This window comes from Barbus barbus, assembly GCF_936440315.1.
Source record: "Barbus barbus genome assembly, chromosome: 49".
Lineage (NCBI taxonomy): Eukaryota > Metazoa > Chordata > Actinopteri > Cypriniformes > Cyprinidae > Barbus > Barbus barbus.
In genome coordinates, this window is record NC_136727.1 from 16,586,576 (window position 1) to 16,599,747 (window position 13,172).

A 13,172-nucleotide genomic window follows, 5' to 3' on the forward strand; every position below is an offset into this window, starting at 1 on the left:
CTCCTCGCGCAAGACAGGAACGTTCCGAGCTACCACTGAGGTCTCGAGAACGCAGCTGAACTTGGGAGGTCGCCTGGCGAACTGAATCGCATAGCCGAGTCGAATTGTGCGCGTGAGCCACCGAGACGGGCTGGGCAGCGCAAGCCACGCTTCCAGACGCCGTGCAAGGGGCTCCAACGGCACAATCGACGTACCTGCGGTGGTGCAGCGCAGAGGAGTAGGGCTGGATAGTACAGAAGGCAGCGCGTTCTGAAGCATCCTTACCGAACTCCCTAGGTCCCAAAGGGGACTGGCTAGAGGTGCGTGGGGAGGCACCGCGTCCCCGAACCGCACTCTCTTGGCCGCTGGCAAGATGGGTCGCGGGCGAGAGTGAGGAGGCAGTGCGTCGCGCACTGTCAACCCGCGAACCTGATAACCCGGGGAAAAAGGAAATTGCTCTTCTTTTGACAAAGTGGGTACCGCTGGCTTTCTTGAGCCAGCGGCGGAACAGAATGAATGATTCTCCCCCCAACCCTCCTTCGGGGGGAAGGAGCGGCGCTGATCCCGCCATCTCCTGAGATAGAGCAGCTTCCCACACCTCCGGGTTGCCCGTGTCAGGGCCGTTTTATCGCCTCCTTGGACGATATCGGGGCCAGTTGGAACACGGGGGGGGGGGCGCCACGCTCCTGCAAGAGGCTCGACGCCCCAGCACAAGGCGGAGCAGCTCAAAGGGACACAGGAGGGCGCCCACGGTGACCAGCAGACTGGGGCTTGCCCTGTGGCGGAGCGGTGCATCACGCCGGGGCAAGATGTGCTGGACGGCCTCGGTCTGCTGCAGTACTGCCGAGAACTGCTGGGCACAGTCCTCGACAGTGTCGCCGAACAGTCCAGCCTGGGAGACAAGAGCGTTCGAGAAAGTGTACTTTGTCGACTTCGCCCCTCTCCACAGGCTGAGCCACAGACGGCACTCTTGGACCACAAGTGTGTGCACATCGCCTTCCCGAGGCACTGCGCTGTGACTTCCGTTGCCCGTAGGGCAAGGCCAGTCGCTGAGCGCAGCTCCTGCGTCAACCTCGGGTTGGTACTACCCTCGTGCATTTAATGCCTTGGCCTGTGTACTCGCAGGATAGCCGTGGCATGCAGGGCAGGGGCGGCCTGGCCCGCAGCACTATAAGCTTTGGCCGAGAACGGCCATCAGCCTATAGGCTTTGGACGGGAGGCGCGAACGACTCCCCTAAGTGGCGGCGTTTCGCGGGCACAAGTGCACCGCGACCGCTCTCTCCACCTGGGGAATGTCAGCGTCACCCTTAGCCGCCCCGCCATCGAGGGTAGCGAGGATGGAGGAGGCAGACGCGCCGCTTCTGGCCGTAAAAAGGGGCCGTCCACGACTTCATCAGCTCCTCGTGCACTTCCGGGAAGAAAGGAACCAGGGCAGGGCGTGGTCGCGAGCCACAGCCTCTGCCGAGGAGCCAATCATCTCACCGCGAGGGCTCAGGACTGAGAGGTGTGCACGCCTCCAGCCCGATCTCGCGGCGGCCCGGGAAAGCACGGCCGTCAACTCTGGGTCCGATTCGGCGGCGGCCGCGAACCCCGCAGCTGCGCCGAACCTTCATCCTCAGAGGACGATTGCCCATCCCCCGATGCCGCGATCGACATCTAATCCTCTATCGGCGCGCCGAATGAAACTGCTGGGCACGCCGTGAGACGGCACAGCAGAATCACCGGGGAGCCGCACAGAACAGCTGCTGCAGGAGGAGTGAAAGGTCCGTGGGGACTGGCCCGGCGGAAGGCTCTCACTGTAACCCTCAGATCGCCCAGAGCACTAGCCGATGGTTCTCTGCTCGTGGCAGAGAAGCCAGCGCGGGTAGTGACAGAGGGGGCCCCTCCCATCCCCGTGAGGAGAGAGAGGCGCGATCGCAGCGCTGCTATGGTTACACGCTCAATGAACGCATAAACCATCCACGAACGCAGCTTCAGCGTGCTGGAGCCCCAGACACTGAAGACAACGATCGTGGCTGTTTACGGAGGACAGGAAACGACCGCAACCAAGAGGACACGGCCGGAACAGCGTCTTTAAAAAGACGTGAACCGACCATGATTTGCTCTTTTAGGAAATTTGCTCTTTCAGTTGAAGTGCCCAGGGGAATCGCTGCAGACAGGACACCGCTGTTCGCACCGTAACGCCAACCAGAACAGCTTCCAGACAGATGATGAATGGCTTTGTGGAGATCAACACGTTCATCCACTCGGCTCCGAAGCAAAAATCGGATGAGTGGATGCACCTGTCGCCCTTTTATACCCGTATGCACGGGGAGTGGCTCAGGTATGCAAAATCCACTAGCCAATTTCATTGGCGTTTTCTCTTAAGTCAGAGATGATTGGGGCTTCCAAGTAAATCCCCTATGTCGTCACGACATAACTCGTAGTGACCGACAGATAGGGAACTCTGGACTTTTAAAGGGACCAACCAAACGAGGAAACAAGATAATTAACTGAAGACAGGTGAACAGGATGAACGATGATTAACTAATGACAGGAAAAACCAAAAGGACAAAACAGGAAACAGACACGTGACAGATATTACATCAATGTTTTTAAATCATCCAACACAAATAGTTCATAAAACAATTCTTACAATGGATTTTATTTCTCTAAAGTATATGTTTTGCACAACTGATTTTATTTTCATGTGACTTTATCTATTTTTTATGTAAACTGTTACTCTATTCTTCTGCAAATGATTTGATTTTTTCCTAAAGGATTTGTGGCGATTTTTACAGAAATGTTTGTAAATCTTTCTATGCAAGTTATTTGTAAAAACAATTATTACATAAAGGATTTTATATTTGTAAAACGGTTTTTGTACAACTGATTAGATTTTTACAGAAAATGTATCGTAAACAAACTATTTTTGAATAAATGCATTTATTTTAATGTACAGTAAATAAATTTAAAAGCATTCTTGCTCTAATATATATATATATATATATATATATATATATATATTTTTTTTTTTATTTTTTTTTTACATTAATTGTTCACCTTTTTAAAACAAAAATATGAAAAACAATTTATACCCAAACAACCGTATTTTACTTTTCACATATTGTAAATTTGTTTGTAAAATCCTTCTTTCTGAATTTTTTTTTTTTACAAAACCATGTGAAGGATGTTATTTTAAAGGAAAAAAGCAAAACAAAAAACATTGTTTTACAAATGACCTGATTCCGTCTTTCGATTCTTACGTAAAATTTTAGGACCAATTTCCACAGAAATTCTTCTTTGTATACTTTAAATTGATATTAACTTAAATCCCTCAGAAATATGTAATTTTAATCTGCTATAGTTATTAAGATGCATGATTTATTTATTTCATTTTTTGTGAATATGCATTTTATATATTCTTGTTTCTATTACATTTTAAATACCAAATACCAGTTTAAAAACTTTATTTTTCCATATATTTCACAAATTTCTGTGGGAAATAGATAATTGAGATTCATTATTAGGGTAATTTGGATGAGTTTTGATGTTATTTTTGACACGTCCCACATTTATGACAGTTCTAGCAGTTCTCTGTTTGCGTCTCAGGTCCGGAGCATTACACGTGGGTGATCATATCCTGTCTATAGACGGAACCAGCACAGAGCACTGCTCCGTCCTGGAGGCCACGCAGCTGCTGGCCAGCACTACTGATCAGACCAAACTAGAGATCCTCCCCGCACACCAAACACGCCTGCCCGGGAAACCCCAGGATACTGGTGAGAGACGCCAACATGTGGAGACTGCTGCGCTTTTCCAGACATGGATTAGGCTTAATCTCAGACATCTTCAACAGATGGTTGAATCTGATCTTGGAATGGACCTAAACTGTGTCTGGAAAACTGTCTGTGAATTATTATTATTATTTATTTTTTTACAAGGGTGATACAGGGTCATACAAGTTTCCTCGTCTCATAGTGTACTAAAGCATAATTTGACATAATCTTTAAGTAAGAAATATATTATATACATATTAAATACTACTTAATTAAATGTTATTCAAAATATATAGTTTACAAAAAAATGCTATGAACCAGTGTTAATTTTGTTGACGAATAATTTTCGTCAACAAAACTTTTTTCACAGACGAAAATGAGGCGATAACGAACTAAAACTTGTTTTGAATGACAAAAACGATGACAAATCTATTGACATTTTCGTCAACCAATTAAAACGGGATGAAAATGTTAGGGAGGGACGATTTGGGAAGATATTAATTCGGAAAAAATATCTGCTGCGTAGTTAGGAGGTTAGATGCGTGTATATGAACCGGTGAGACATAAGCTAACATACACTTGCTGCTCGTCTCATAAAACGTTAAAAAATGTCAATATGTAGGAGTAAGAGAAGAACAGACATGTGGATAAATTTGACGACACAAGCGAGAACTCAAATCGGTCTGGTTTTCTGAGCACAGACACTGAAGGATACACACACAGAAAGCACGTCTCACACAGAGCGCGAGTACTCTTTCGTGTTGTATGAATGGAGAAATACACATACAATTATGTCAAATTATGTGCTATGACGAGTATTCAGGTAAACACAGTCAGCCCGATCTTACGTGGTGGCTAATTCGTACCTCACTCATACAAATTCATACGAATTTTGCTAAATCGTACGTATTTTATGAGTTGCCAACTCGTATGAATTTTGTACAAATGACCTACACCTAACCCCGCCCCTACACCTACCTCTCACTGGAGTTTAGACAAAACGTACCATACGAATTCATATGAATTAGCCACCTCGTAAAATATGTACGGTTTTAAAGGGATAGCAGCCTAATTTAGTTGATATTGTCCGAGTCTTTGATGTTAAACAAGCAACAAAAGAAAGACAGAAAATCATTCACTGCTCTTGACTGAATCACTTTAGTAACTCTAAAGATTAATCTAAATGTATTTATAGAAATAAATATGTCTGCTTGAAAGAATGAAGAATATGGTAAAAAGTTGTTATAAAGAATGCATAATTAGTCTAAATAACCATTGGTATTTAATTGAAAAGAAGACCATGCTTTTGTGCTTTATGAGAAGTGGTTTTATTTAATTTTAACATAAAGGCAAGTTGTGTGTGAACACATAGATGTCTATCATGATACAACCTTAATATCAAACCTATATAATGAGTTTGGAAATTTTAGGGAAATGCTTAATAAATGCATTACACCGTATCTAAACCCATTAGATTTTAGCAGACTAAATTTACTGTAGATTTAGTCGACTAAAACTAAAAACAATTCAGATTACTAAAATACGACTATTGCTATTACTAAAACTAAAAAAAAATTTGCTGTACAAATTAAAACTGCTATGAACATCTAAGAAACTTTCATCAAAATCATGGTCAATTGTAAAATATCATATGGTACAACCGCCTCATAAACCATAAATATATTTATCAATTAATAATTCATGATGTTTTAAAATATTGATTAAAATCTTTATATGTTTTCAAGGTGTAAAAAAAAATATATATATATATATTTTTTTTTTTTTTTTTACCGTTTACTTATTGGTTACATGACATAGTATTTTAAGAGTCAATTCATTTGTTGAGAATTTGTTGAATTGTTGTTTTTTTATATACAAAATATAATATAAAATATTACATAATGTTAGAAGATAATTATTAAGAACACATGTATTAAAGGTGTAAATAATTGTATCGCCTTTTTACTTGATGGTTACACCATATGATATTTTAAGAGTCATTTCAATTCATCGTTGAAAATTTGTTGATCTTGATACATGCACTTAAATTTTTTATTTAATTATTATTATTTTTTATTATTATTATTAAAAAACAGTATTATTTCACTGCAAATAAGTAAATAAATGAATGAATAAATACAATAATAATAATAATAAATTATAATCAATTAGTGAGTTTATTCTTAAAACAAGAGCATCTATTTATCAGGGTGGGCAAGAAAATTAAACCTGTTTTCCCTTTGAATTAAGATTATTGGCAATTAATTGATTTGTATTGTGTTAAAATTAAACACATTTAATTGTGAAACATTTTTCAGAAAACAAGTCTTAATGACTGCTATTTTACTTTATTTTCTCTTGATTTAATAATGTTTAAATACTTGTACTGTAAAACAAGACAAAAGTACTGAGGAAGAAAATCACTTGCAGCATTGTCATTGAGCAAATTGGTTCATTATGGTTGTGGAATACCATGTGAATGCAGTGGAATATGCTCATGGCAATCGTTCTTGACCATCATATTGAACCACAGTACTTTTTGTGTCTATGGCAACCATTTGTTTGCCTGTTTATTCCAAAGGAGGTCATAATAATCTCTCTCTAATTATAGCGATATAAACTTCACATGTATCCTCTTTGGATGCACAAATGAGGACGAGAAAACATGGATGGCGAGAGTGCTCTGTCATCTCATCTGCTGTCATCTCATTTAATTAGCTTCTCGTTCTGCTTGATGTCGCCCCACGAGCTTTAGACCGCAGGACAGATTTAATCACAGAGACCTGCTCACACTAGAAAACCAACAGGCAATGGCTCGATATCAAACCGAGACCCAGATTGGTTATTTTCAGCCCCGTTTATATGCAAATACAGGAGATGAACAGATGTCCGACCGTGCAGACCACATGGCACTAAAAGCCTGAATTAGTAGCCTGCATGAGCTCTCGGACTGTTTGCAGCGAGAATCTAATCAATAGCTTATTATCATCGAGCGTATAAACACTTTCTATAATTGCATGACTTTATGGATGCACCCAATGATTGGGCGACTCCAATTATAGAAGATGCTGAAACTTTAGATGGTTGTTTTTAACTTGACTTTGAAGTTGTTACACGTGCACACATCTGAATTTAGGCAATTTATGATGTAGATGAGTTCGTCTCTTAACCAGATTTGGGGAAATGTAGCATTCCATCACTTGCTCACTAATGGATCCTCTGCAGTGAATGGGTGCCGTCAGAAAGAGAGTCCAAACAGCTGATAATAACATCACAATAATCCACAGTCCATCAAGGATAGATGCCTATCAATTTCTATGTAGTCCAATTCTTGCCCCACTTCTGCCACCATGATTGTGCCTGTGGCATTTAATTATGTCCACCAAAGCTTTAAACCCGACAAGATGACCTCTTGAATTCCATGCATTGCTCGCATACATCATATGATGCCATTAAAGCCCTTGTGCCCAGATTTTTGGGCAAAGGAACAAATGTCACTAATGGATACGGACAAGTAAATTGGTTTCGTTTTTCAGCATCTGAGCTGTTCTGCTGAAATATCACATGGCACTAAATAGGTCATTCCCTGCCGTGCTGAGAACCCGAGAGAGGAGGTGGAAGGCTGTAATGATGGAAAAACATATTTGCGAGTGTGAACTTTCAGTCCCGGCAGGACTTCAACCAAGAATTGACACCCACTCGCAGAGCCGTGTCAATAATACATAGAAACTTCACCTAGGAAATAAATGGAGTTTGATATTTTGCCATATGACTCCTACATTTTCAATTCAGAATTTATATATGCAAATGTTGTAGCTGACCATGTTAGGGAAAGAAAAGAAAATACGTCTGGTAACAACCTCATTTAGGTTTGCCATCTTTGAGATCTGGGGATATAAAGTGAGGAAGAATAGAATATGTGCATTTTAATATATTTGCATATATGGCAGACACTTTTATCCAAAGCAACAATAATATTACATTACACATATTTTAAAGTTAGCAATCAGATTTGTGCTTGCCATTTATTGTGTGCATTATGATCTGAAAAAAACACATTTTTAAATGTGCCAATTTCTCAGAAATGTAATATCTGTATTCACAATGGTTTATATGGTTTATATTTTGAAAAACAACAAAAAGTTTACATGTAATGACTTTTTAAAAATAATTTTACTACACCATGTATTTTTATATTTCAATTTTTGTAACTCCAGACATGTAACGACCTGAACTTTGCCTTTTCGCACAGAAGTCAATTTATAATATTTTAATATATTTATTACCTCTCTATAACATAATTTCTTGTTTTATAGAAATTATGAGAAATAGTGATGCGATTATATGATATAATCATAACTACGTGACATAACGTTTTACGAGAAAAGCCACAATGAGAAATAATTGCAACATTATTCTGAAAATAATGTCGCAATTATGATATATAGTTGCAATTATGAGAAATAAAGTGTCATTTATTAGAAATGAAGTCACGGTTACAAAATAGTCAGTTACAAGATATAATGTTGCAATTATGAGAAATAAGTTTGCAATCATAAAATATAATTGCAATTACAACAATAATGTTATAATTATGAGATATAGTTGCAATTATGAGAAAAAGTCTCATTTATGAGAAATGAAGTCACAGTTACAAGATACTCTATTCAAAATTACAATGAATTAATTTACGGTTATAACAACTGCAGCATTGTTTCTCATGATTAAGACTTTATCATAATTGCAACTTTATGAGAAATGTCACATAAATCTCTATGACATCATTTCCTGTTTATATTTTTCCAAACGTTTACAATATTTTGGAAAAATTTTGTTGGAAACATTTTTGATGTATATTTCTATACAAATATTTGTACTATTTTATTAGAATTTCTATAGCTCAAACAGTAAATCCTATAAAATAATAGTAATATAAGGTTATGTTGTTTTACTTTCAAGTCATTCTATGTAAGAAATGCGTTTTTTATGTATTTCTGAATACATTAACAGCTTTATGTCACTGACCCATGTTGCACATCCCACTTTGGATGGAATATGGCAAGATGGTAGTCCAGATTTTTTCAGATTATTTATTTGTAAAGTATTCTGCAATACAGAATGAAACTACATACAATTTATTACCAAATTAGCCCAAGCCACTGCTAATAACCTTAGCGTCAGTCCTGCTGGTTCAGTTCCTGTTAGATAAATGACGCAATCTTAAAAAAGCAGTATTGTAATCTCCTTACTCAAATTAAGCTCCCGTCACATCAGCCTGTGTGGGAGACTTTGCCGTCATCTTTCCTGGTGTTCTTAATTCCTACATCAAGAGACAGAGTTGTGTTTCTTAGAGACATAGCAGATGAGCTTAGCATAAGCCACAAGGAAGAGGGATTTAGCGCTCAAATATCAGAAGATGCCTCATTGGTGCTCAGATGAACAGGTAGTAGTATTTAACCTGGCTTGTGAAAATCTGTCTAAAAGTGGCATTTCTTAACGTCTCATCACATTCTGTGTGGCAAAAAAATACAAACATAATGCTAATAGAATGCTAATATGTGTAGAAGTTTAATGGTTTGTTTAGTAATGTACGAAAGATTAAAAAAGTAGTGACTAGACTTCATTAAAACCTTGAAGTGTAACCACACACACAAATACACACATCTCTCTGAGTGTTTTAAAGCTTCTTATGGTTTTGGAGATGGAGGAGGGTAAAGCTAAGATAAGTTAAAACTAAGTTGTTGAATGTCATATTACTTAGTTAGGGCGTTTCGCATTATTAATACCCTGCTGGAAAATCTCAAGTTGGTCCTGAATTTTGGAACATGGCATCTGGTTTGTTGATGGTCTAAACAGGTAAACCACCTTGGACCATCAACAAACCAGCTGCCAGCTAGACATACAGGCTTAAGATTGGCAGACCGGTTTTTGGAAAGTGGTAGCTGGTCAACCAGCTAATGACCAACTTGGACCAGCTAGAAACTAGCAACAAGCTTGAGGATTTTCCAGCAACATAAAGAATTGCGTCTGTCTTATATGCTAAGCATGTTAGTTCCAGTAATAAGTTCAAACATCTTTATGATTATCAGCAGAGACTATTTTTATGTATATGGTTTTATGTATTTTATAGAAATATATTTTTGATTCAGAGAAACAAATAAAAAAATATATAAAATTAAAGAGTATATATTAAAATAAGAATAGTGACACATTACAAGAAATTAACATGCAGTTGTGAGAAATGACAATTATGTAATCACAATTAAATATTCAGGGGAAAAAACTATTTTATAGAGACATCAGTAGTATTGATATCAGTGATGCTGGCCTTCAATCATAAAAAAGATGCCATTAAAGAAACATAAAAAAATATATACGGTCTTTATGTTGTTTGTACATTGTACATTTGAAGATTGAATGTGAAATTATTGCAATATAAAAGTATATTTAAAAACTTATATTTAAAAACTTATTGCAATATAAAAGTATATTTAAAAATGTTAGGTGGGATTAATCGCGATTAATTTTAGAAAAATGTGCGATTAATTAGTTTGTTTTTTTATCGATTGACAGTACTAATATATACATAATTTTATCGATTGACAGTACTAATATATACATAATAAATTTACACTTTACACACACATATATTATGTAAACAAAAACTTTTATTTTGGATGCGATTAATCGCGATTAATCGTTTGACAGCACTAATTTCATATTTGTTTTTCTATTACTCTTGTATGATAAACAATATTGACCTTGCATTGCATCAACCCTTGATGTCCAGAATCTGCTTCCTGAAGTCAAACCAGTAGCGAACCACTTCTCTGTAATAAATTACTTGTTTCAATTGTGCCTGTTTAATTTATTAAATTAATTTGACTATCTTTTAAATTCAGTCTTCTGCTCCTGTCAGACCTACTGCATTATGAGTGCTTGGAGATACTGCAGAACAAATGAGAACAAGCACATGCACGCACACAGAGGCACTCAATTATACGGCCTGCCTCTAGCAGCAGGACTTCATTAGCCTGTTTGTTGCTTCTTCATTGTTTTGCATGCACAATCATTTTCCACAGACCAGTATTAGAGACGGATATTATCACTCGAATGTGACTTCAACAGACCCTCAAGACTCCAAATGATGGATTTGCAGTGTTTAAATGAGGATTAATGAGAACAATATAGAGAGAAAGCCACATAGAGGGAGTATGTGTGTGTGTGTGTGTGTGTGTGTGTGTGTGTGTGTGTGCGTATGTATATTATATAAAAATGTGTATGTATTTTGCATTTAGTTGATATTTATTCTGAGAATCATGTAATAATATCTTAATTTAGTAATTAATTTTCTGTGTTTAGTGAAAGTTCAGAAAAGTGACCACCCGCACTGCTGGGACCCCTGTGTGAACTACTGCCATTCTCAACATCCTGGTCAATGTAAGACATTGACATGGACCTCTGCTTCCAGTAACCCATCTAGCTCTCAGGATTACTGCAAATGTAACTACATTAAATAATTTTTACACTATTACCATGCTTTATGAAGATGATTTCACAAGTTTTTATATATATACCTGTATAGGAGTTTTCACGACTGGGCATTTCACATCAGGAAGAAAATGTTCCTCGTGTAGATTTTGTTCATTTTTTAGTTGATTGTAAAAATTTTAGCAAATTGTCAATGACAATATCCAGTCATTAAAATAGGACTCCGGACATTTGGGTATTTTGCATGAGGACAAAAATAGTTTTAAAATTTCAAATAGGAGTTCGATTGAGAGTTTGACACTCGGGCAAAGAAGTTTCCTTTACAGATTTTGCTTGTGTTCAAGTTGGTATTGAGAATTCACAGAAAATTGTGGATGATTATATAGTCCGCATTAAATAGGGAGTTTCTCATTAAGGCAAAAAAAGTACTGCACCAAAATGCCGTTTTTACTGACTAAGTCACATTTTCTTCAGATAATCTACCTTTCTAGTTGAAGCCATCCATCTTCATTTAGTTGTAAAATAACATTACGTTAATATGGAATATTGTTCTTAACCCAGACATCCACCTCCCAGCGGTTGCCTCCAAATCTAATATAGCATCCCCTTAAATAACAAATGCTTAGTGCATATATCTGCAAAGACTAGCAAGGGACCAATATAATATGGATCATTAACCTGCACTGAGCCACTCAGTCTCTTGGACCATTTTTTTTAAATGCAGCTACACCACCTGACTTTCTCTCTCCGTTCCTCTGTTCTCTCTAGCGGTAGTCTGCACTAACTTCTCTCCTGGGTCCACTACCACATCAGGCATGACCAGCCAGGGTTCCAGCACACTGCCCCGGGCCGCTCCTCCCATGAGCCCACGAAACTCAATGCTAAAGAGACGACAAAGGAAAAAAGAGCACAAAAGCTCCTGTAGGTGACTGGATCGGTTTTCTGTTTGACATGGTCTAAAAGCATATTATTACATTTCATGACATCTCTTAAGTGATTGATTTGTAAACCTCTACATATTGTAAGCAGCTTTTAAATGGCTTCTCATGAAGTGACTCTACCTAACTAATTCCAGTAGAGTTAGATGTTAGCTTGTTGCTAAGCTAAAAACACAATGCTTCAATGGCGCATTAAATGAAGTTCCAAATGTAGGTTTGGGAGGAGCCTAAATATTCAGTCCTGTCAATCATCATTACAAGTGTTTATAAGCAGCAGTCATTGCTCCATCCCAGCAACAATTCTTCCAGCATCCTCCCTATCTCTCCTCTTTCTTTGTTATTCTCCCTCTGTGAAGTACCACAATGAGGGGTTGAACTCAGTGTTCAAGCTGAGCCTCGAGTTCGAGCTTCTGTCGAGGACAGCAAGCCTTTTTTTTTTTATAATTAAATATTAAGTCTGGATGGGCGCACAAACTTATGAAAGTGATGTTAGGAAGATCATATTGATGACAGCACCACAAAGTTGCAATTAGTTGAAGATACATATAAGTTTTTTTCTTTTTACCAAAACCAATTTATTTAATCTTCAGAGTTAGGTGTTAGCATGTTTGCTAAGCTAAGAACACAGTACTGTAGACACTTTTATACAATACATAACACAAATATTGTGTAAATCATCTATTTTTAATTAGGCTATTTTTATGTATTGCTTGACATATTTTAGTTTCCTGTGTAGTTAGATGTTACCATGCTGCTAAGCTAACAACTCCTAAGCATTGTTACAATACACATGTATTGGGTAAATAGTCTTTTTATTGGATTGAACTATTTATATTTATCAATTAAACTACTTTTATTTACAGAGTTTATATGACAGAGACAGCAACACATAGATACATATCTATTTTATCTATCAGTTAAACTTTTAGTAGAGTAGTTAGCATGTTGCTAAGCTAACAACACAACACTCCTAGCCCCATCACAAAAACACAGTGAACACAAATAT

General features: G+C 38.0%; 1 protein-coding gene across 1 annotated transcript in view; it reads left to right on the forward strand.

Moving 5' to 3' along the window:
• Positions 1 to 13,172, forward strand: part of LOC306867623 (glutamate receptor-interacting protein 2-like) — a gene marked incomplete at both ends in the record, with an annotated part of 143,733 nt that overhangs the window by 95,620 nt on the left and 34,941 nt on the right. The window contains 3 exons of the mRNA XM_079413391.1: positions 3,571 to 3,740; positions 11,100 to 11,240; positions 11,997 to 12,149. Coding sequence (XP_079269517.1) covers positions 3,571 to 3,740; positions 11,100 to 11,240; positions 11,997 to 12,149 — 464 coding nt within the window. The remainder of the gene's footprint in view (positions 1 to 3,570; positions 3,741 to 11,099; positions 11,241 to 11,996; positions 12,150 to 13,172) is intronic.